A 26,351-nucleotide genomic window follows, 5' to 3' on the forward strand; every position below is an offset into this window, starting at 1 on the left:
ATGTGCTGTGTTTTCAACAACTTGAAAACATTTTCTTATGAATTAATGAAAATGCTGTCTCAAATACAACCTTTAAAAACTGCCAGCAAAGAAAAATAAATACACTTCATATGAACCTAAGAGGATTATGTATGAAATACATTCACATAGACGAAAACTAAACACATTTTCAATACAATTTTAGTTTGTTTGTAAACACACAATTCAGTGGTTGGTAGTTATTGTTTTTAACTCTAGTTTTTTAACAAGTTTTTGTTATTTCATTAGTTTTAGGGAACTATAAAACCTTGGAAAGAAGAAAGGTGAAGGAAAAGGACAGGACGAGTGAGGCAGAAATGATGGTGAAACAAATACATGAGACTAAATATTAACATGGACAAAGGTTTCTGGTTTGAAAAGTAATTTAGAGGAAAACTACACAATAAAACATGACACATGAGAGGCCACCAGTGTGACTGACAGCTGGTATTGTCCAATAGGAGCCATGTCCCCAGTCAAAATGCAAATCTCAAGGCTTCACAATAAGATTCGGATCATTTTCATATACAATCTGTCTACATACTGTACATGCACAGTGTAAACATTTACTTTGTGATACTTGAAGCGCAGATATACTGGGATGTGGCCAAAAAGTATTCATTAGAGCACAGAGCGCTCATCAGTGATGTAACAAGCATGAACTGTATGATGTGATTACCAACACGACTAATGAGCAGAATTGATGTCAGCGTGTTACAGTATATCTCCAGGACATGCTCGTGATAACTGAGAAGAATTTAAATGGATGGTGTTAATGTGCTGCGTTAAAGGAACAACACCCAAGAGGGAATTCCTAACTGAGTAAAAAAATTAAGCACCATTGGAGGAAATGAGTACTCAAGGTAAAGTGGATTTCACAGCAGTTACTGTATGTGTGTAATCATTTTTTTCCCCTTACCAACACAAAAAAAATCTTTCCTATACTATATATATTATATGAATTTATAAAATGGCACTTTAATAATATAATATTAATTATAATTTTTATTTATAAGCACTCTCAAGGTAACCCTTAGATCACATGCATGTGTGATTTCTTCTCTATTGTTTGAAATATCAGGGAAACCGAGCAGGGCTTTGTCTTTATTTCCATAATTGTGACGCTGAATTCAGATCACATCTCAGTGATGGTGAAGATATCTTTCACTAGGATTTCTGAGGTCAGTCTAATGCTATATGGTTTGACTGCATGCTCATCATCAGGAATGATGAATCCCAGTACTCTTTGTCGGAGCAATGGAAACTCCCAGATTGCTTTTCTCAGTTAAATGCGGCTGTTTGGTTAGGCAGCAATCCTCCATGAATAATGCAGAGTAGCGTTCAGGCTTCCTGCAAAAATTCCCCCAGGCTGCACTGAAGCATGTTTGGAGTGTTTTATTTTGACTTCAAGCGTTTGGTCTGGTTTGTTTGTTTGTTTATCCTGATGAGACAATGTCATTCAAACTCGAGCCGCTAAAATTACAACACATTCTCATCCCAGAGTATCAGGAGTTACTGTTATCCTGGTTCTATGTGTTGGCTCCACAATTGAGCTCATTATAAATGAACTGCTTTCCGTTTAATCTGTGGTGCTTTTTCAGAAGTAAGAAAAAACATATGTAAACATTTGAAGCAACTGGAAAACACACATCCAGAATACCAAGTGCAACCAAAAAAAGTGAGAACACACAGTTGTCTGTGGTGATTTCATTGTAGCACATGTATATACACATGTATAGATTAAGACAACCCACTAATATGCTGTTCTAAGACTTTCAGATTCAAATTTGATTTGCTTTGACTTCTTTTATTAAAAGTAAACTTCTGTCTGTGAATCCATTTGGGTTTTTATAAGCTGCTTGATTGCCTGAAATGTAACTGCATCACATCTCATGTCACAGGTTGGCTTTTCTTGTAGCAGAACACAAGGATGTCATCTTGATCTAATTTATACCTTTTGATAAAAAATGATTATTATCTACTGTACGTATAAGCTGGAAGTCATATACAGTCTTACCATAAGACAGACAACACTATCATTTTAACAATGTTGTCCATTTTCACAAACAGTTGTTTCAATGACCTCAGAGGACATTACATTGACTTACATTACATTTCCTGGAGACAGGAAACACCATAATTACTACTGGCCTAACCCTAACCTTGACCTTAACCTACCCCTAAAACATGTCTTCACCTTAAAATGTAGTCATTTATGTTAAGACGACTTGATTTTGTGACCATGTGAACAGATGTTTTCCCCACAACATAAGGAATACCAGGTACACACACAATTGTACAGCATTGTTAGTGAAGCCTTAAATTCTAACCATGTCTTTCAAAAAGTTTTGAAGACCTGTCAAAATGTCCTCGTCGGACAAATGATCCTCAAAAGGATTAGTCAAAATGTTTAGCCTATTATGGACACACACACGCACACACACGCACACACACACACACACACACACACACACACACACAGATCTCAGCAGACAGACAGACAGACAGACCTTGGTTACCATCAGCTCTGTGCACTGGCTCCTGATGAGAGCATACTGTGCGCTCATGGGTATGCTGGCATGCAGGCTGGTGATTATGATGAATAAAGTAATAAATATAAAAATGCACCAATTCGTCCAGTTGTACCAAGGAAAAGACACTAAAAAATACAACTGCACCATCACAAAGTAGTCGACTCCAAATGAGCGGAATGTGAACAACTCAAATGTTAACTAGCCGCCTCTCAGCTTTTATGAACTGTGACTATTAGAAGGGAGGGAAACTATGCTTCAGTCAACAAACAGCTGAGTGTTCTACATCATTGAGTCAAGGACAAAAAGGCTTGAAAGTGCCAGATTTGAAGGCTGAAGAGGCTCAGACGAAATTCCTAACAGCACAGCCCGAGGACACAGAAATAGCTGCAGAGCCAGACACTGAATTCCACACTCACACAAACACATTCATACATCGATGCACACACACTACATATTCTACAAGATACACACATAAAGACAGAAAGACTAAAATAACCTGAAAACATAAACGCACACGTGACCACTGAGCATATTAACATGTTCTCCCAAGCATGAAGAACATATTGTTCTGAGGGAAGGAAACAGTTATACTCGCAGAGTTGTGTGTGTGTGTGTGTGTGTGTGTGAAGTACAGCTTCATTAATTAGACTTCAAGCTGAGTGAGCACATATTTGCATTAGCCTCTTTACAAGACTTGGTGCTCTTTATACACAGACACACATGTTGTAACTCCACGGAGAGAAAGTGCTCCTGACAGGAAAGGAAAAGAGGAAATGAGAAAAAGCAGAGGAGGAAGAGAAATGTCAGAAGGTTTGAGATTGATTAAACCTGACGGAGTGAGGCACAAATTAGTAGCAAAGATAGGAAGTTAGAAGAGACTCTAATCCCTGTAACGGAACAATCATTTTATGATACTGCATTGGAAACTTGATACTTTATATGTTTTAAAGCTACACCAGAAAAGATGAATGGATTATGTTCTACAGTAGAAGGAAAGCCTCACAATTTGGAGGTGGGCATATCTTGGTATTTTGCTCATTTGCAACGCTAAAAGTTAGGATCTGGAGAGACAGTGATATGGAAGAGAAGGCACAAAAACTAAAGACATTACATTCCACAGAAACATAAACACATTATTTACCTGCTGTTCAGTCTGATTGACCCCAGCCAGGAAAACCAGCTCAGATAAAAACATGGCTGCTGCTGTGTTTGAATGGATGCTCCTGGTATTGGACTTGAGGCCGTGGAGGCAGGAGAGCACCAGCACAGTGAGGAGGAGGGCCAACATTGAGACACACAGAGAAGAGTACATGACCAGCGCCAGCATCTCCAAATCCCCCTCCAACTGCTGCTCACCGGGAGATGCAAGAAGGGTAAAGCATAGAAGGTTATTAGTGGATTCATACCATCACAGATGGGAAAAGTAGCAGATAAAATATAAGAAAAATGAACATGGGAAGCCAAGGTAAGGCAGAGAGGTAATGAAGAAGGGAGACTGAGCAAAAATGACAACTCATAAGGCGAAAAAAGGCAAAGAGGTGAAAACCTAGCCTTTGCATTGCCATTATTCTGCTACTCCAGCCTTATTCTGTCCTCACCTTTCTGCCTTCACTCTGCTAAATTTGCACAAATTATAAAATAAAAGGGACAAACTGCAATAGTATCTAGAGGAATCAGACAGCTAAGTCTAAAATGTTGTAATATGTCAGAGGGAAACCTGAGTATTAAAGCATGAAATCAAGTCATTACTGCCTGTGTATGTAGCATTTTAAACATAGTAGACATCACTATTTTATTTTATTTCAGTAAACGTGGACACATGGACAGCATCTCTACATTTATCTTGTCATTGTGCTGAGCTATTGATGGTAAATCAGTTCAGTGTTAACTGTGTACTTTACGATAAATGTAAACTTTAAATTCATCTCACATTACTTGGTTTCTATTCCATTCCATTACGAATCCACAAGTTTTCTTGCATCAACATCTGATATATAACTTTGCTCTGTATGCTGGGGTGTGATTGCATTAACTCTGATGTAACGAGACTCCCTTATACAGATACAGTGTCTGGGTTTGATTCCTCTAACTACGCAGATCAAATCTGCTAATTACTGGTTAAAAATACTGAACAAAAAACAAACCAACAAACAATCACACCGCCATAATCTGTGGAATCATTGATAGTAAATGCACTTATTTTTTAATTACGATAAAGATGATACAAAAGACAATTGTCATAAGTGTCCAATGACTGATAAAATGACTTACCTCTCTCTGTGAACTGTCCATCAGCACACCGAAGGTGCCGAGTCTCTGGCACTGACAGCGGACGTGAGACGTGTTCCTGTACACCACCGTACAATCCCTCACCGTCCAACATCCTCCTATCTCATAACTGAAGCCAGACACATTGTTTGGTTAAAAATGAAATCTGAAAGCACGAGACCAGTCAAAGATAAATCAAAAACATGAACTATCTTATGTGCAAAATGTCTTCTCTTAACCTAAAAACTGCATGTGTCACTAATAAATAATAACAACTAAATACCGTTTTTGCTGGCTAACAGTAATGGCTTACTTTGTCACTAATTCTAAATCCAATAAATCCAAACTCATAAAAATGAATATGATACTTTGATAAACACGTCATGTAAATGATTAAATATTTAGACCATTCCCAAAAGCACATATTTGAATAGTTCAGCCTTCAGCTATAGGTACAGTATAAGGTAGTATAATATTCAATTTGTTGCATATATTTATTGTATTGTATAATCTTAAAACCCATTTTTACCCTTTGGCTCTCTACAGTATTTTATTGTTTTATTGTATATATTATTGTTTGTTCTTCGGTCTTGTGTTTTTATATTTTATTAGTTTTATTTATTGTTGTTTTTAAAGTGCTTTATAAATAAAGTTGGATTGGTCCATAGCATCTCCAAATGATTCATCACATATATGTAATTGAATGTGAAGTATTATATATTATAACTAGGAATAAACAGGTTAAATGAACATGTATTGAGGATGAGTTCATCTGTACTCACTGGTTGCTGTAGTTCCACTGCACACACAGTGGCTTACTGCGATTCGTCGTCTCCAGCAGCTTGAACTCGAGCAGAATGGGCTGGTCCAAGTGTCCACCCACAAACGTCTGGTTATTGTAGACAGAAACAGTGACCACTGGGGAGTTCATTACTGGGTGTCTGGGAAGCCTGAGGGGGCAAGAGAGAGAGAGAGAGAGAGAGGGGGCAGAGGTAACGTACATGCAGTAGATCAGACAGAAAGTAGACTCTGAAATCCTGGTTATGGTGGTAAATAAAGGCAAGACACTGTGAGCAGACTGGAACAAGATTATATACGAGACAAGACACAAATGACTGTCTACTGAGCACCAATGCAAGCCACTGTGTTACTTCTGTGCTAATTCTGCCCAGAGGTGAAGTGACGAAGATCAAGAGGGGTGATGGATTGTGTAAGAGGAAGAGGGAGAAAAAGAAACTGATGTCAAGCAAGGTCATATTGGACTTGGTGTTTAAGTCATTAATCCGTTAATGTATTACTCCAGTTGCCGGAGTTAATTAACTGAAGTTTTGATCATCAATTAATCACTTCAGTCGCTTATTAAGGAACAATGACAAACATGCTCCAGTTCAAGCGTCTTTAATCTGCGGTGCATGTCCCTGATTTATAATCAGTGTACGTCTGAAGATGTTATCTTGTGCATCAGGAGAGTGTGATGGGCATTTTTCACATGTGAGGTATAAAACCATTCTTAATTTTGTCCTATGAGACATTTGAAGACATTTTGTAACCATATGTGTCCTAATGGTCACATATGGTTACATATTCATAAACCATATTAAAATGAATGAAGCTCATTTGCAGCTATGCAGCACGATCTGCTAAGTTACATGTGTTTATTTTGTTCAAAAAAGCACATTGTATTAGTCTACACTCGAAAAACTGATACATTTTAAAGGGCTCACTTACATTATTCTTGCCACTGTATATAATAGCATTTTTGGTTTCCTGTTTGCCATTGAATAAAGGACATATAAGCTGGATTCCTACATATATATATATATATATATATATATATATAGATATATATATATATATATATCTATATATATCCAGCTTACCACTGAGAGTTCTGCTGTAATTACATCTTTATTGTTCCGAGTGTAAACTATTCCCACCTCACTCCTCGTCGGTCTGTGTGATACTTGGGAGGAAGAGCCGCACCCAGACTGCGATAGATCAACAAGATGATGATGGTGAGAGGTGGCTCTGGCAGTGAGACAGTGCGCCTGGCTGCAGTGTATTCCCCTGTCTGATTGGCTGCTGTGCTAACAGGCGCTGGAGCGGCGTTCTGAGGAGCTGGGGCTGAAACAGAGGAGTCGGTGTTCATTTATTCTCCTAGAATCCTCCACATATGCTCTCATGTCCTTCAAATTGTGACTCTCTTACGGTCTTTATCTGTACGCTCCTTCTCCTTCCAGTTGTGCTGTTGCTGTCGTTGTGGCACCAGGGCAGCAGGGGGCAGTATTACATGAGTGTTCGGATCCCACACGGTCTGCCCGCGAAACAGGGTGGTGTGGTAACGTGGGAAACGCCGCCGCACATGGGTGTGGTTGTCAACGCGGTCCAGGTTCATGACTGAATAACACAAAGAGAGAAACACACACGTTAATCTGCCGGGAAACATGAGAGCTCCATCAGTTGCATCAATTTCAAACAAGATACAAATAGAACGATATAAGGGATGGATGTGAGAGTGGAAATAAAGAAAATTCATGTTGGCCAATACAGACAAAGCTATTTTATTTTTGCTTTGGGTCTGAGTGTTTAAAAACAGCAGCTGAAGAGACTGATGAGGCAACACAGCAGCACAGCAGCAGGTAACTTTGATGAGTTTTGGTATTTTACAGAACTTTAATCTGTGTGTGTCACTCAGCATTAACTCAGTGTGAAATTCATTGTGTGGTTTCATCCCTGCCAGAGCTGCTGCTGCTGCTATTTCAACACCTTGTGTGCTATGGATGATCACAAATTCAAGACTTTGAGATAGATTTCTGTGTGTGACGTTAGGCTGGCTGCCACCTGCTATTGAACAGACACAACAAAGGACTAAGATTTGAATAGTGCTTAGGTTAAGGTTAGGGTCAGGGTCAGGCATTAACTGGTTATGGATGACACTTTGTTTAGGCCGTCCAATGGAATTCAATACATATAATGATACCTGTGCAAGCCTGTGTGTGTGTGTGTGTGAGAGAGGAGAGACAGAGACAGATAGAGAGACAGACAGACATGGAGAGCAAGAGATTTATCACTCAATATTTCATTTTGCTGTAAATATCTAATTGTGTGTTTGCATGTTTGGCACCTGCATATTCAAATGATATATGCATGCTGGCCACAACTACACTGCTACACGTGTGTGTGTGTATGTGTGTGTGTGTGTGTATATGCTGGCAGCATCAGCTGCTGCACGAGTATGTGGGAGTGTGAAATTCATTTGTCTGTGCCGCTGCTGCCAGTTTTCAGGCTTAGCCGCGTCTTCATTTGCATTAGCACCGCTCATCTCCCGCCTTACACTTAGTCATTCTAGCTGATTTCACAGCAGAGATTTATAGCATTATGAGAAAATCGCTGCAAATTATCTCTAAAGATTTTGATTTTATTCGGGCCTTATTTAATTGCTTCTATTAAGGACTAATTATTGTCTCAGGTCTTATTGTTTCTGCACTGTTTCTGCACAACACACCTATGTTTGGAGCAACCAGAGCCACAGGGTTGAGATATGTGAGCTTCATGTTCTGAGCCAGAGTCTGGGTGTACTGCTCCAGCAGCTCTGTTAGCTCAGCTGGACCTCCACCTGGGATGTGACTCTGACTCTGAGCAAGAGCCCGCCAAAGGCCAGAGGTTGCGGGTCCCAACAGCACGCTGCAGCCTCGCAGAATGTTCTGGGAAGAGTTAAAAGAGGAAGCATCGTTAAAAGACAGAAGGAGAGAATAAAAAGTCCAGAAGGAGGTACTGGCACTTTTACAGGAGCTGGTGAAGAGTCACTGAACACATGTGATTGTGTATTTGAGCCAAAGGAGAAAACAAAGGAGAAAAACAACTTCAGACTTGATACCTTTAAACTAGCACAAACCCAATATCACCCTCTAAGCTAATTACTGATTTATCTTTTGAAAAACCAAATGTATTTGGCTCCATGCAGCAGTTTAACAGGACGGTTTGGATTGCAACCAAATCTCTTACATTCTATGAGGATGTCTTGCTTGAATTCAAAAGGAAAGTCAAAAGGAAAGTCAGACTTTAAAAATCTGCCGTTCTTAGCTCACAATATAAAGAAAGACTCTGCTTTTTTTTCTGAATAAATCAAGAAAGGAAAGAAGAAACCTGATCCAGAGCCTGGGCATAAGGCTTGCTGTAGTGCAGACCTATAGGGCTCTTCAGACCTCGTTTGTGTGCAGAAATCCATTATATTCAATAGAGACAACCAAAAGCAACACCGTCATGGTGTGCATCTGTGGAGAAAGTAGCTAAAACGAAAAAGACTGGTGCTCACTGTTGCTCTGATCAAGACCGCATGAAAATGTATGTTAATGTTTACATTACATTTATGTTGTCATTCATGCACAGTGCCTCCATTTCCATACTTGGATTATTTGTAATTATTTGACAGCCTGTTAAAGATAAAGAAGACTGCATGGTGCTGCAAAATATTCTGGGGGAAAGAGAGAAATAGAAGGAGAGACAAAGTGTTCAATATAATTTCTTGCAGTGAGGCTGCACCAGACCCAATAAAGCACTGCAGTCTCACATTATGCTCTGGGGAGCACAAGAAAATCCACAAGAAAACCTTCAGACAAACAAGGAAAATACCACACAACACCTCATAGGAAAGAAAGAAGTAAGTTGTAGAGGGAGAGGAAGAGAGATTGAGGAACAGAGCTGATAATTAGGTGATGAGAAGAGAAAATAGGGGATGAGAGCGAGACAAGCATTCATGTTGAGCTTAAATAAAGAAGCAGAAAGGGAGGTGGGAAGTTGTAATGAGGTGGAAAATCTCATGACAGTCAGTATTACAAATCACCAATTTCAGCTTCACATGACTTTATATTGTTTATCCACTATTTACATGGACATTAAAAATACAATATAAGGTTGTTGGGTCATGTTAAATAATGTATGTCTTTGCTCTTTATACAAGATGATCTCTGTGGTGATGTATTATGAACAATAAGAATGTCTCATCTGTTGAGTCCTCATTAGGAGGCACTGTGGCAGATGTTGGGTTTATATAAGAAAGGCTGATGACTGATATGAATAAATGATGTTCTGCACAAACATGCACTTGCACATCCTGTATGTTTAGAATGTACAATAAAATCATGCAGAGGGTTTTAAAAAACAACAACATCAACATTACATATAAAAGTAATTTTCATCAATTTAAAAGCACGACATCACATTTCTGCCATTGGGCTCTTACATTGACTAATGTAAGTAACTAACTACTCAATAAAAGTAGTGTTATTGTTTTCAACTATAAATGCAGAAATATTACATATTATATATGAGTTTTATTCCGTCTACACTCATATTAAAAGAATGATTTATTGTGGTTTATTTTACTGCAGGTGATGTGTTGTGTTGTGTTTGTCTATGGAAATGAAATTTAAAAAAATAAAAGGATGAGAGATTTGAAGTAGAAGTAGATGACAAGATCACAGGAAGGAGGCAGACACGGAACACACCAAGGCTGAAAGAGAGGCAGCATGAATGATAGGTTGGAGTGTCATTTTTGATCAGTGAAACAAACATGTGTCACTCAAACAGTAACCTGTTAAGTCACTTTCCTTCTTTCTTTGTTTCTTTCTTTGTTTCTTTCTTTTTGACGTTTGATATCCCACTGTGAGAAACATTTACTGTGCTACAAAGCATCCCTCTGCTGTGATTTGTGTCATAACGATGTGTCTGTATGTTTGTAGACGATTTGATATTTCCTCCCCACTGTTGAACGCATTGTATTCATTTCATGTGTATAAGGGTTAGACGCGCGTCTGCACTGATGCACAATCGTATCCAGGTCGATCAGATCACAGCTCGAACACAAAACTCCATTTATTTTTATTTATGAAAACTGCACTTTCCTTCCTGTCATCTTTCAGTGTTCCTGCAGCCACAGGGCTCTGTTATCTCCACTCGGTTACTATAGTAACTGTGTGCTTCCATACCTGTTTGTCTGTACTAATAGCTGCTGTTTAAAATGAGGTGTCAAGTTCTTTTTCAGATAATGGTGTATGTTTTATTGTTGAAAAATAGCTCTGTCTGCGGTGCCACTTCACTCGTGCCAGATTAAGAGCCGGTGAGATAAACTCTAGGTAAAAAGGCTGATTTAGAGCCTGGATTTGATGTTACAAGTCAGACAAGTTGAGGCTAAAAGGCAATAAACATCACTGCTGCATCATATATACAGTATATACAACATATAGTAACCTGTAGTAGACCGTTTGCTGCTGTAAAGCAAATTAGAAGATGTAAAATCCTGCCATGTCTGATTTACTGTCAGATTAAGTAACTCAATGAAATGTCAAAAAGGAAACGGTCAATTTCACTCATTATAAAATGTCGTTAATGCTACTTCTGTGTTGCTATAGAAACGGCGCTTGTTAGCCAAAGATTACAGTATTGATGAAATGTAGCAATGCACTCTACTTGGCATTAGGCTCCAACGGTGAAGCCTTTGAGAGAAGCAACCATATTGACGGAAGACTGATTATACTCACTGTTTACTGAGCCAGTCATTTCCAGTAAGAGGTCCTTTTGTGATTCTAGCTCCTGGATTTTATCTTGTGTTAGATTCTGAGTGTTTTACTGCTAAAGGTGCTTTTTTTCCATATTTTTTTCCAATCTGCTTATCTAGTCACCGGTCTGTAAACCAACCATCTGCTTGCAACCTGCCATTTGTTTTCATTAAAGTAGCTTCATTGCGCCTACACTGCTGCCTTTGTGTATGTCTGTATTTGGGTTGTGAAACTCTCAACCCTGAATTCTGTGTGAATAAATCAGAGAAAAGAGCGCACCTCATTGTTCCCCTTCAGAGCAGCAACAAGTGCCATCTTTTTTCCCTTTATCCCCTCAATTTACAGCACATGAAATAAAATGCGTGTACGGTATAAATTAATTAAATATCTAAAACTCACTTTCAGTCAAACGTCACCTTTATCTTTCAAGACATTTTAATGGGTTTAAAAAGACGAAAGATGACAAATGTTTTTGCTTAAACTATCAGGGGTTGCTACCACAGCCACTCAGTTTCCATGGCAACTCATCCTTCTGTATAATAAGCTGTTTAATGACATTAACAATGACTGAATCTGGCTCAGCGCTGCAGGGTGTGGCTACTACTGCTACACATATCATCAGGTGGTTAAAATCCTCCCTGTTGACATAAATGACTAAAAGCCTCCCTGTGTCAAATGAAGACAAACCTTTTTCCCTTATTACATTGCAACATATTACAAAACACTAAATCAGCTCCAAACATGCATTAAACAAGCTGGAACAAAGACATTGACAGATCTATAATAACAATAACAGCAGTACGGCTCATTCAATTTCACCAAGATATAATAATAAAATTCTCTTTAACTGAAAATGTAGCGCATGTATCAATCTCAATCTCATTTTAAGTTTCTGTCACTTCTTCCTGATTTGTGGACAGCTCATTTCCTGTCTGCCAGACGATAATTTATATAATGTGACACAGAGATGTCTGTTAAAGCCTTTGTCAAAACACCAACATGTTAATAAAAACCATCCAATGTCAGCTCCTGTGTCCTTCAGCTGAATCAGGTGAAATGAGAAATGTCACTTAAATGCGTAAATATGACATGTTGCAATATTTCATGAGCTCCTGTCCCTAAATTGCCATAGCAACATTACCTCCCATTTCAGCAATGAGACATCTTCTTATACTGGTAAGTCAATTGGTCTGTATATTATAACAACAGACTACTCTACATCACATCTCTGCTGTTCTAAATAGCACCAGCTATGTTGTGTCCTGGCAGATTCTGTGTAGATTTGTGGATGCTACTACTAACAGCACCGAGGACTAAAACTTCTCTGAGGGTGGACGGCTCTCTTTAATCTACTATTCCAGAATGTTGTCAATCAAGTGTATTTAAACAGAGCTGGCACGCTGATTGAGCTTCATCACATGTTTACACTTTCACACATTAGAATCAACGGCGCAAACTGAGAATTGATTTTCACGCTTTATTATCTGCCCCGTCTCTCCGGCAGCCTCTTTGCACAATTGATGGATTTTGAAAATCGCATAATTTACTCCCACTAACCATTAAAAGGTCAATACAATAACACGTGGGATAACCCTACACTCTCAGTAATATAATGCCTTGTGATTTATGATGAGAACGCTGTTGTATTTTCTGTCAGCTTTCTTGGATTAAAAGCACCAGGTGAATAATAACAGCCAATAAAGAGCCACTCCCACTCCTCACAGCTCTAACCCCTCCACTGAAACGTATATTAAAACTCTGTTCTTCATTTTACCTCATTGAAGTGCGCGTCCTGTGTCGCCGTGAGTCCGAAGCCTGTTTGTTGGCCCTCGAAGGTCAGGAGGCGGGAGAGCAGTCGTTCGGCAATCTGCAAGTCATTGCCGTAGAGACGGGTGGTTGCCTCAGTGACGTCGCGGAGCTGGTGGGCAAGCTTCTTCTCCATGATGGTGTTCAGCTCCGTCTCATTACGCTCCAGAGAATCAAGCTGAATGTATGAAGGTATAGATACAGTTAGTTGGCCGGTAAAATGTGGGGGAAATATGTTATTGCAACTGTCCTGGCACTGTTCTCTAGGGATGGGCATGGATATTTAATTAGTCCTTTGATTATAAACAAGTTAATCAGTGAATGTGACTATTCATTGGTACATTAAAAAGATGCAGATTAGGGGATTAGGCAAATTGGACACTCCAAAATGACCGTAGGTGTGAGTGTGAGAGTAGATGGTTGTTTGTACGCCGCTTTTCACCCTATGTCAGCTGGGATTGGCACCAGTGTCCCCCTGAACCTTATGTGGAGGATAAAGGTCACTCAGGTAGAAGATGGATGGATGAATGAATGTGTGAATGTGTGAGTGAGTGAGTGAGATACAGAACAGATTTCTTTTTTTAAATCAATGACTGCATTATTATTTTAAATCAAATCAAATCAATTATACTTGTCCACGCAGGGAAAGTTGCCTTGATCAAAAGTGCTACAGTGGCAAGTACCTTGGTGTATTTTCACATTTGTATTTTGAATGGCTTCATTCTAATTAACTGTCACATGGAGGAAAGATAATCCATTTCTGTAGATCAGCAGTGTGCAGCAGTGCGAGATGTGTGTGTGTGTGTGTGTGTGTGTGTGCGTGTCTTTAAGACCTTTTCCAGCATAAACACTGACCTTGTTATGACCTGTAGTCCTGGTCCTAATGAAGTAGAACGTGATTTCTGAGGAACTGATTAAGTTCAGGGCTAAGACTTTAATTCTGATTCGGTTACTGGTTATGGTTAAGGTTTGGGATAAAACCTTAGGCTGTCCAAATGAATGGAAGTCAATGCAGTGTGTGTGTGTGTGTGTGTGTGTGTGTGAGAGAAAGAGAATTTAAATAGTATTTTTGCTTGAAACACCCATTCCTACTCTACTTACTGCAACATTGAGCTCCACAAATGGAGGTGAGGTGCAGTTGTAAAGGTCAGGCTCCAGCCATCCTCTCTCTGCATCACAGTGTCTAATGGCTGCACCTGCGATGAAAAATGTTACAAAATCTTGTTACAAGGAGATGTATTCAAATGTAAAAGTGGCACTGGGTTGTATATGAGGACATTCATATCAGTGCGTTATATATATATATACAGTCATTAATTAATGTACAGACCAACAGAGCCTTTGGGGCAAGGCACTGCAGCTGGCAGGTTGAACTTGGTCCGAGGCCACCAGATCCCCTGAGTGATGGTCTTTGGGCAACCATCATAAATGACTGCACAGAGAGACAGAGAGACAGAGAGAGAGAGAGAGAGAGAGAGAGAGAGAGAGAATCTCTTATAAATAAGATCAGCCTTTCCATTAAAACATGACAAAATGTTTTTATGTGGAGTGTGAGAGGGTAAAAAACCAAAGCATGGCAAGCAGCACAGAAACAACAAGACAGACGTAATGGAAGATGCCGAAAAGAAAATTAATATACTGTAATTTCAGTTTTTTATTGGGTGAAAGTATAATAAATATGGCAATTTTAAAGGACAGCCTTAAAGTTAAGACTGAAAACTTATGGTGGCGTCTCAGTCTCTCATTATTCTCATGTGTGTGTCTATATGTGTCAATTTACTCATGTTGAACAAGTACTTTCAAATGCATAGAGGAAATCATACATGATCTTAACACCCTCACGACAGATTTCCATAGTTTATATTTGTTCTAGATATTATTTCACTAAACAAAGAAGGTAAGAAATGACTTCACAATCTATTGATCATTTTTATAAATACATTTGCTTGTTTTTGTCAGTGAATTATTTCACTGATCAAAAACAACAACTTTCCACAAATGAGTAATTAGCCCAGACATGAAGAAATATATTGATTAAATAAGAGATGTTGTTGATAAGGACAATTAAATGAATAAATTATGCGGCAATTTATCCTTCATTGAGGTGAATGATTATCCCAAATCTGATCAAAATGAAAAAAAAATATATCAGCAAACACAAATTCACCAACAGAGTATAATGTAAAGAAAAGTTGACTGTCATTCTCACCGTCACAGCCTGAATTTGTGACCTCAGCAAAGGGACTGTCACATGAGTTGCACTGACGACCAATGACGCCGGGCCTGCACTGACACTGGCCTGTTTCTGGGTCACATGAACGTGAGAAAGAACCGACTGGGTAGCAGTCACACGGCAGGCACGTGTCAGAGCCTCGCGGGTGATAGTGAAACTCCTGAACACAAACAGTCAGACAAAGGTTAAGTGTCACATCACCATAATATGCATTAGGGCAAGATTTATACAATGACATAAAGGAGACATTGGTTTAACAGAGCAACAGTGTGCAAGAGATAAAAGATGGCTTTTCATTTTCTTCTTCTTTCTTCTTTGCCAAACTTGCATGAGAATACATATGGTTCATGACCAAAAGAGAAATATCTGTGCTGCAATAGAAAATGAAAGAAAAAACGTGTTTGAACTACAGATCAGTTAAGACGAGGAATAGCTGCCATTTGGCTGTGGACAAAGATAACTGATGTAGAGCTGAGAGTTTCTGTGTGTTGGCTAAATGGAAACATCTTTACAAGATGAAAACAAAAAAAGATTACGTCAGTATTAAAGGTCCACTGTGTAACATTTTAGAAATGTAATATACTACACATAAATATGTTGGTATAAGTGTGTAATTGCTTCAAAATCAAAAAGTTAGTAACAATTCTGTACGTTTTGTAGTTTGTAAAATAGTTTTTGTATAGAATAATCCTATAATGTGTAGAGGCCATCTTGTAAACCAGATTAACGCAAACAAGAATGACATTTTTTTCTGGTATGTGAAGGTCCCTGTAGTTTCCTGATGTGCTTGGGAAAGGAAGGAGTGAGTTTACAATCTGCAGTCTCACCCATAGATACCAATCATTTTACACACTAGAAGTTTAACTTTGAAGATAATTAAAAACAAACTTCCATTTTCAGTGAGTGCATGAATAACCTCTAAACTCTTAATGCTATAATCTAAAAATACTATACTGGGGGTGTGTGTCATGTATATGTCAGTTTTAGATCAGAGGTCAGTATCAGAGATTAGAGATTAACGTCAAAAAATCAGATTAAGGCTGGGATAAAACAGGGTTAAACATGGCTGTAGCATGTGTGTTAGCGATGTCGATATGAAGGGATGATCATCATGTCATGGTTAATGTAGTATGTCTGTCTGGATTAGCCTGTCAGACCATCACACTGAGACGATTACGGTGGATCAGATTAAACTGAAGCCACAGTGACGTCCACAGTTACACCACTGAAAACCTTCCAGTCTGAGAGTAAAACAAAGTACTGGTCTTAAACCGTTCACATCCTTTGTCATTTACACTTTTCAACGTGATGAAAGCATGTGTTCGCTGACTAACCACGGACGAGTGCTGGTTTGTTTTGTTTACCTTGCAGTGACAGTGTCCACTGGTCTTGTTACAGTCAGGGTCAAAACCTTTATTGGCGTCACAGTGACACGGTCCACAGGACGGTGACCCCCACCAGCCTCTGGGACACTGGTGATCAATCCTTCACACACACAAACAGATAGAGTCAGTGAAACGTGGGGGAAAAACACAACCGTGTGTGTCGAAATGAATTTATTTTTATAAATTCAGATAACTATAAAACTAGAGCTGAAACAATTAATCTATTGATCGATAACTAAATGAATCAACAACTATTTTGATAATCGATTCATCGGTTTGAAGCTTTTTTCATGATTAAAACAAGATTTCTGATTGTTTAATCTTCTTAAATGTCAATATTTTCTTCATTTCTTTGCTCTGAATAACAAAGAAATCATTAAAAGTGAATCATTTTTGGTTTGTGGACAAAACAAGACGTTTTAGAACATCATCATTTCCAGGTTTGATCAACACAGATTTTTTACGGTTTTCTGATATTTTATGGACCAAACGATTAATCAAGAAAATAATCGACAGATTAATCGACATAATCGATAGTTGCAGCTCTATATAAAACTGTTATTCTGTTTTCAAACAATCGTCTAACACCCAGTAATAAGCTGGGAAGAAAGAGATGCAGGCAAAGAGGCGGCCAGTGATCGATGGAGGGAGCACAGGAAGAGAAAGGCAGAGGGAAAACATCCAGACTGATCTGAAAAATCACGAGTAGAACGAGAATGCACATTATAAACGTTGAGTCATAGAAAGCAACGGCCATTATTCAAAGCCCGACATTTATGCAATAAAATACCTTTAGAGCTTTTTATTATAGTTCCTGTGGTATCATAAAAGGGTAATAATCAATAAGTCCACTTTGCTAGTGCAGCCTCACAGTGGACAGCAATCTGCTGAGGAAGAGCATTAACCCTTAAGTTAGCTATTCATTAATTTCAAAACCAGTGTGGGATTTAGAGTGTGCAGTCAAAACTGCTGAATGTTTGCTTCTGAGAAATTCACCTCCCATTTGTATCACTCCTGGTTTATTGTACGCGTCACTCAGCTCTTTCATTCTCTTTGCTCACGCCACACTTAATGTGCTCTCTGTCTGTTCTTGGTGTTTAATGGATCACAGAGGAGATGAAAGCGTCTCACAGCTGATGCAGATTCTGGTAAGCGTCTCCTTATTGCTCCTCACGAGGAGTGAGAATTCAGATGTCTGTGATCTTAATAGAATATTAGGATTTATTCCATTTCTCCAGAGTCTTTTTATTACGTCTCCCAGCTGAATCTCTTCTCCAAATGAGACAAACCTTCCTGTGGGGCCTTTTGAGGCTGCTTAGAAATACCCTGTATAGTCATGTTGTGTCTTAACTGACATACTGAGGCGGAACCTTAATATGAAGCTGTGCTTGCTGTGTAAATATGTCCTGCAGGAGTGAGAAATGAGTTCAAGCTGTCAGGGAACATTATACAGTATATCATGGTAGTTTTAAATCTGCACTGATTACACAGAGTTGTTGTACCTGTGTTGGCAGTACTGCCCATAATGGTTGTCTCCACAGTCACAGGTGTATCCATGGGAAGAGGTGGGTTTCCTGTGGCACTGAGCCTCGTTTTCACACGGATTCAGGTGACAAGCGTCAGTGCAGCCTCTCCCATAGTAACCTGGAACAGAGATTTTTGAGAAAAAAATAATAAATTGCACAATGCACCGTATACTTTTGGTTGATTGAGTTAATTTGTGACAACCGTGCTCCCCCTAAAGGTCAAATACAAGCACATTTAGCAAATATGAAACCAAGCCATCCTAAATGAAGAATCCAAACTACCATGTTGAAGCCTCAAGCTTTGCAATTTGGCACAAACATCAGTTACAACCAAGCACCTATTGGATAATAGCAGCTGTCAATCACACTGGTGTCCACACATGTGTGACCTTAACATGTATTTTCCTCTAAATGGGAACATAATTCACAAAATCAACATCTTGTGCGCTTGAAAAAGACCTGAAACTAGTGATTGAGACATTAAAATATTTATCGATGTTATAAATCAAGTGAGAAGTAGATGCTCTTTTTTCCATACACTTCCATTCAAATAGAGTTATTTATGCAGCCAGCTGAGTTATACTCTTACTTATGGGTCGTCTTCATCCACCAAACTGGAAGACTACAGCCACTTTTTACACATGGTCTATGCACAGTACTGACAGTAATCTGTACATCCAATTTGATATTGTAGTTTTTGAAAATAACACAACCAATGATGGATTTATTTTATAAACAATGCCAATATAAAATGAAGAGAGGACAAGAGCAATCACAATGGCATCTTACATATTAAACAATGAGCACAACAATAATATTAAAATCGAAATATGCAGAACCCTGCTTTGCCTCCCATCCATCTACCAGACACAGTAAGCAGTCCGTTCACAAGTACTTCAAACATCACACGGTGATTACCACCGGTGACAAACACAGTTTGCCTCCGACACTGAGGTGGTGCATTACAACATAATCATCCCCTGAACCACAAATCAATGTTTCTTCTGAAAGGAAATTACAGAGAAAACAAGGCTGCCACCAACAGCACAGACAAATACAAACTAAACATCAAGGAAACTTTGAAAGGCAGAGTGAACAATGACTTCTCCTGCATTCTACAATCAAACATGAAAGGGGTGTTGCATCTCAAAGGGAAGCAAAACCTCTGTGTAACGATGGAAGTGGATGTTTGACAAACTCAAGCTACCACATTCACAAATGGTTCACAGAGATCGCAAAAGCACGGAAAACTGCTAGAGTGTAATATGCACGGATCACAGATACAGCACATTTTTAGGCGTGATGTGTCAGAAAATGGAAAAATGGAAAATCGGAAAATGCTTAGAGATGTTTTCAAACAATAAATCAAATTCAACACAAAATGCTTACAGTTGTTGGCCTCCATCAAACAGTTGCTGGTGGCTGTTCCATCAAACCCAGACTTTAATGCGAGCTAATAAAAGCAGTTTGGTGTTTAATGACAGTTAGCATCTTCTTCATCTTAAGAATTAAATATCAAAAAAGATGTTAACACTTTTTTTTCTCCACTCTGCCATTTTCTCTGTGCAGTTTCTTCCTTCATCTTCATTGGTTTGAACATTAGGTTTGTGTGGACGGAGCCATTTTCCTTTGTGAAGTGTGATTCTGTTTAAAAACTCAAAAATACAATTGTGTTCAGGCCGCTGTATCTAATCTGCAACCTAATCTAAATGAGTTAATCCTCCAAGTACCCTCAAGCGGTTTCTGAGATGTCATGTCCATAACTGGAAATAAAATCAGGGCAAACAAAAACCGAATTAAAACCTGTGCACATTCCAACACTGTTAATCGAGCCACTTCTCCACAACAATGTAGAACACACGTTTCCACTCTTCACTGCAGCATGGCGAACAAATCCATCATACACTTCAGTGCAATCCCCAGACACTCCACATAAACACACCAGCCTCTTATATGGTAATACAGGCCCGCACACAATACCCCTCTTTAATCTAATGACTAAAGCACAACGCCTCACATACACTTTCAGGTGTATTTAGTACAAATAAAGAAGGCCTTTCACCCAGACCTGCTCTTCATTTAAAACTAATTGTTCTATTTAGTCTTTGTATTAAAGGTGCCATGTGTAATTGGCTCCTAAAAATGGAAAATAGCAGAGAAAATACAGCCGGTATTTACACTCGCTTCGAACTCATGGCGCTGAACCATCCAAGATAGGAAAGATGATTGAATTTTGAGAAGCAGAATATCTGTGATGGTGCCAGCTGAGGGACTGGAAAGAGACGCTGATGTCGCTTCTTTTCTGCTGGACAGGTAATGATGTGATATATATATATACACGAGTTTGTGTGTGTATATTAGAGAGGTGAGAAAGACACGATGACGTTCATGTTTGTGGGGGTGTGGCTTTCACCAGAGGACTGAGGGGAGGATGCAGGTTGTGATGGTTGTAGTTTTTTGTTTTCTTAAATGAACCGTGGATGGCAGATTCATCATGACAGAGAAATAATAAATACAGGGAAAAAAAACCAGAATAAGCATCATACAAATAACCGACTTTCTCACCAACCTAAAATCTCCTCCTTACATATGCTCCTCATCACCTCTACTTGTTCAGCCAAGGACGTGTGCTTTGAAGCAACCTTGTTAATTCACAGCAGTGAATAGAAGACTCTCTCTATAGATTAAATTGTGACTTTGTTGCAAGGCTCCTCGAGTTCATCTATAGAAAGAAGCCACACCCCTCAGCTTTCAAACCTGTGGCCTTGACAAAGCTTTAGAAACACAAATGCTTTCTCATCACACATGTGGTCTCTCTCTCTCTCTCCATCTTATATTTCCTTTTGAGCCTACAGATACTGTCATTTGAAAAAAAACAACAACCGTGGCCTTGCTCTTTATCATCAAACTTAAAACTTGAAATACTTCAATTTTCTGTCTTGAAAATAAGAGAAAGAAGACAGTCACAGCTGCTGTTCAGTATTCAATTATTTCACTAATGCACATGCACACACACACACACACAGGTGTGATTATGACACATGTAAACAGTGGAGGAATTCTGTCTTTTGTGTGTTCGCTCATGATGCCCCACTCTCCATTTCCATCTGTGTTGTCTGTAGTCAATTTCTCTTCCATGCACACACATCAAACATAAAATCCTTTTCTATCAGCCATATACATCTTTACACTTTCACCATGGCAACTGACAGGGGGCGGCGACGGCCTTGGCTGTTTCCATTCAGACACTTAAAATGACTCCTTGTCACAACAATGTGTGTGTGTGAGTGAAATCCTAGGTGTTTTATCTTTCATAGACAGGACCCAGGGAAAGTGCTGTCCTCTTCATGTGTCCACACATCAAGGGCGACTCGCAGATTCTCATCTTGTTCTTTACCGCAACACAAAGGCTTGACTTCAGCGAGGACAAAGACAGACTAGTCATCCGTTCACAGTACCACTCATTCATCCGATATGTATCTAACTGTTTCTACTGACAATGCTATGACTGTGGGCATCACTAAATATTTAATAAAAGTGTGTTGGTGGTAGAAAACACAAAGACAGTACTGACAATGAAGTTCTAGGATTAGTGTGTATGTTGTGTAAAAGTCTACTTCATCCAAGTCTGCAGCTTCACAGGTCTTTGTAGACATTTCGATTCATGTTTTATGATTCACAGACAGACAGACAAAGGTTATTGGTCAAATTGGACCGTCAACATTTGCCAGTGCATTCTGCCACAAATCACTGATGAAAATGATACACTTCAAAGCTGCTGTCAGTGAAGTACTTTGAGTTAAAACGTGGCAAATATCTGTATTCTGACAGCAATCACAGATTCACAATGTTTGCTCACGAGTCGGGCTGCAGCGACGAGTCGACGGCAAAACGAGTCCATGACTAATTTAGCAGTCGATGGGTCGTTAGTGTCATGGTGTGTATTTCACCAGCATGGAGAAACAAACGCTCCACAGTCTCAGAATGTTTACTTTCTGTTCCAAGTGTGAATGTATATTCAAACGCGACATATGCAGGGCACATCACAGTAAATTAACTATTCAACAGAACTTCCAAGTCATAGTAATATATATATTTTTTTTTTAAATATAAGTCAAAGGTGAATTTTGTACAAAGCAGATTTTCATTTCAGACCAATGTCCAATGACACCAAATACCTCTGTTTAGTTACGATATCAAAGCCGATCAATAAATGACATTGTAAAAGTGAAGCATCATTTGTCATAAAGAACTGCAGTGACACAAAAATAGAAACTGCCGTAAGCAACTTGAAACTACGGAGCACCAGACAGGACATGGGGGAAAAAAACTCTAATAATTCTAAATTCCAGAAGAGCCGTCTTCGATTCTGTAAATGTCACAGTGGAACTGTACATGATCCACGGTCCCCGCGCTCCAGTCTCACTGACGACTGCGGCACGTAGAGATCAATGTAGATTCTCCAGCTCTTTTTTGATGAAAATGAGATTATAGCTTGTTGTCTGCATCGCTGTGGGTTTCAACAGTGTTTTGTTTAAAGGCTATTGCTTGCAAAAGTTCCAATCTGTGATAATCCTTCTAACTTTCATGTCACCTACTGTAGCTGTCCAAGTTGTTGGGGAGTTTAACAACTGTGCTCCACACTCACAATCAACTTTTCCAAGACAAACTCCGACTTTTGTTGTTTCCGACCACTTTTTCAGTGTCATGACAAAAACAGGAAACACTGATAAATGAACAGACCCTGGAACCCTGAACATATGTTTTCTGCATCTGAGCGTGTTGGTTTTTGAACCGCTCTGGGATCTCATGTGGACATAAATCAACATGGCTGAAATTCATCATATCAAATTCAAATTTTCACTGCAGTGAATTAGCCTGTAGCATCTGGCAGCAACTGTCACATAGCTACACACACACACACACGCAGGGAACGCAGTCATGCTACATATTGTATCCGTACTCAGAAGCACACAAACGCACACAGAGGAGATGAGAGAGCAGATGTCTGTGGTGATTTATCATTCAGAATCTTGGCTCGCTATGTGTGTGTGCATGTGTGCGTGTGTGCGTATACAAATCAGAGGGCCTGTCAGTTGCATGAGACCATTACGGTTATTTCAGTACCAGCGTGAAACACACATGAAAGGGAATTATTCAGACTGCACCTTTGTTTCTCTTTTTTTTTTGTCTCTGAGCTTTTAATAAACTTGGGTTTGTCTCCAAGCAGCATTCACTGTATAATTATTTTCAATGCTCATTGTGCTAATGAAGTATAATGATGATGAAAGTGTGTGTGTTTACAGTCCATGCACATTAAATGTGTGTATTCTCCATGTCTGTTTTATGTTAATGAGCCCGAGTGTCAGCATTAGCTCATGGGCTGGTTTCTACAGGGAAAGCAGCTCCTCTCTGCTTCCGCTCCCATGTTGCCAGACCTCAGGCTCTCTCACTTTAACAAGCTTCAACCACCACAGAACACAAAGTCTCTCACTCTCACTCCTTCCACTTTCACTTTCATCTCGTTGCTCCCATTTGCAACTTTTGTTTCTTAAAGTTTCCTGCGTGTGACTCTTTATAACAAGTCTATAACGTCTATGAGACATCGCACCATTATCGCCACTGTTCTCCACAGATGCAGAATTAGAACAAGAGAAAAAATATACCAAATAAGAAGAGTTTAATCGGAGAGTAAGGAAAATAGTTTTTAGAAGAAGTTAATAAAGAAGCAGTTTGAGATACTGAGAAAAGAGGATTAAAGTGAAAAAGCAATTTGGCCCATATTCTTGCCTGTTCTCTCCCTTTGTTGTCTTTCATGTGGTTCTTTTTCTCTTTGTTTCGATTATTACAATCATTATTATTTTCTTTCTTTTGTGGGGAATTCTGTTGGGTTTGTACTTTACCTAATGCATCTTTGCATGTTTTCCTTTTTTGAGTAAAAGGTCACCGGGATAGAAGGGAAGGTTTTTTTTTTTTTTTAAAGGTGACATTCATACTTTATATCGTTTATGTACTTGTGATCATCAATCAATAAAAAAGTCCCCTTCAGTCATAAATATGAATGGTGTCTGCTCAGAACTGAGCTGGAGCTGTTGCGTCAGTGGTTTCTTATAAAGCATTGAATATCTTTATCCAACCTTTCCTTCACACTTTATGCACAGTCACATTAATGATTTCACTGTCTCTCTGTGGTGCATGTATACCAGTGGGGTGTGGATCTATTCCCAACAGACACACCAGTGCTTTCAGGCTGTTTGATTTGACTTCCTCATGCCCTCTTTCTTCTCTTCTTTCCTCTGGCCTAAAAACTTTTGGTGTTTGTCTTACACTTTTCAGTTAGCTCCCTCTTTCTCTGCATTAATTATTAATGTTTTTAGTGCCTCTCATTGTCTTCTTTTTTATCTATTATTATCTTTCTCTCTACACTTTCCTTCATGTGGAAATCTGAATCTCTACACTCTTCTGTCCTACACACATAACCTTTTCTTCTCCACTTTCCTTCTGCTTCATGAAATTCATCTGACTCGGACGATCTGACATGCTAGCCTGCGATCAAAAAAACAACATACAAGAGTGAGCCAAAGCAAGACATTGAATAATATTTTAAACTTTTGAGCCTGTTAAACTCTGATCTAGAAAGGTGGAGGATGAGGTGGAGGCGAGGTGGTGAGGCAAGAAAGTAGTGGGGGGAGGAGTCTTGTTTAAATGGATGCCTTGGAGTGTGAGGCTGGCTGTCAGCTGATTACAGCTGGAGCATGTGACTACCATGTCCTGCGTGAACAAACACAAGCCTCATTCATTGTCCTTGTTCACACAGCAGTCTCTGTTCTGTTGATTACATGATGGACAGTTCTACCCCAGTTCACAACTGAAAGCAAATATGTCTTCCCTTCGTCTTTAATGACACCAATGTCATCACTGTGTTCACTCACCAGATTCACAGATACAAGTATGCCGCTCCCATTGGTCGGAACAGCGGCTGCGGGAGGGGCACGGAGACGAGACGCAGGGATTTCCAACGGTGCACCCGATCTCTGCTTTGACAGATTTTGATGGGCGGGGCAAGGGAGGGGAGTCAGGCCGGACACCCAGTCGGACACCCTGGAGAGAGACAGAACGAAAGATTTATATTAAAGATTTTTCGTTCATTCATTCATTCATCCTCACATAAGGGTCATGTAAGTGTCGTGGGGGGCGCTGGTGCCAATCCCAGCTGACATAGGGTAAAAGGCGGGGCTACATCCTGGACAGGTCCATCACAGGGCCACATAGAGACAAAACAACCATTCTAAAGATACATTTAAAGAATAAAAAAAAGAGGGTAAACTAATTGTTTCATGTTTATTCCTTTTCTCCACATCTCTCATTCTAATATACCAGCATTTCCAGCTTCCTTCCAACCATCCATGAACACACATTAGAAATACAATCCAGCCTCACCTGTATGCATCCTCTTATCCCGTTCTGAACCTCTCCAGATCCCAGAACTCCTCCCACATGCAGATGTTTCACCTTCAAACCGTGAATCTCATTTCCCACTATCACTGTTCCCTAATGGGGAGAAAAGGGTGTGTGTGTGGGGGGGACAGATGGAGGGCAACAGTTATTATAATTAGTATTATTATTATACCTGGACATAAATAATGAAGCACAACAACTTCAACAGCTTTATTTGATGATTTCTCTTGAAATACAGAGGCAGTCACAATGTGAGATATGAAAAAAAATCTATCTCAGAGAAAATCGTTTTCCACAAAGGCTTTTGTGCAAAAACACACACAAAAAGGCATTTATAAGCCAGAAAGCTTTTATATAGAGACAATAAAAATGTTTTTTCTGAAAACATTGGAGATTTTTCTTTTATTTCTTGATCACAAACTGGAAGGCGTTATTCTTCCATAGATTCATTTGCGACAGCATCAGTGAATAGTCGGGTTATTAAAACACTTGTGTCGGTCGATGGGAAGGAAGCAGAGGGGAGGGACAGCGAGGGGTTAATGGTTTCACAGTCTCACGCTGAATGA

The 26,351-nt window shown here is 39.3% G+C and overlaps 1 protein-coding gene across 4 annotated transcripts in view; it reads right to left on the minus strand.

Annotated features, from left to right (window-relative positions):
* The window catches only part of celsr3 (cadherin, EGF LAG seven-pass G-type receptor 3), an 84,454-nt gene that overhangs the window by 10,492 nt on the left and 47,611 nt on the right, over positions 1-26,351 (minus strand). For all 4 annotated transcript variants that reach the window (XM_058642543.1, XM_058642544.1, XM_058642545.1 and 1 more), the window contains 14 exons: positions 25,768-25,878; positions 25,260-25,428; positions 18,304-18,445; positions 16,781-16,901; positions 15,393-15,576; positions 14,514-14,615; positions 14,285-14,379; positions 13,152-13,361; positions 8,326-8,524; positions 7,029-7,217; positions 6,758-6,944; positions 5,603-5,770; positions 4,824-4,950; positions 3,694-3,900 (listed from right to left, as the gene is read on the minus strand). In XM_058642543.1, coding sequence (XP_058498526.1) covers positions 3,694-3,900; positions 4,824-4,950; positions 5,603-5,770; positions 6,758-6,944; positions 7,029-7,217; positions 8,326-8,524; positions 13,152-13,361; positions 14,285-14,379; positions 14,514-14,615; positions 15,393-15,576; positions 16,781-16,901; positions 18,304-18,445; positions 25,260-25,428; positions 25,768-25,878 — 2,211 coding nt within the window. The remainder of the gene's footprint in view (positions 1-3,693; positions 3,901-4,823; positions 4,951-5,602; positions 5,771-6,757; positions 6,945-7,028; positions 7,218-8,325; positions 8,525-13,151; positions 13,362-14,284; positions 14,380-14,513; positions 14,616-15,392; positions 15,577-16,780; positions 16,902-18,303; positions 18,446-25,259; positions 25,429-25,767; positions 25,879-26,351) is intronic.

The sequence above is a fragment of the Solea solea genome, chromosome 11, assembly GCF_958295425.1.
Source record: "Solea solea chromosome 11, fSolSol10.1, whole genome shotgun sequence".
Taxonomy (NCBI): Eukaryota; Metazoa; Chordata; class Actinopteri; order Pleuronectiformes; family Soleidae; genus Solea; species Solea solea.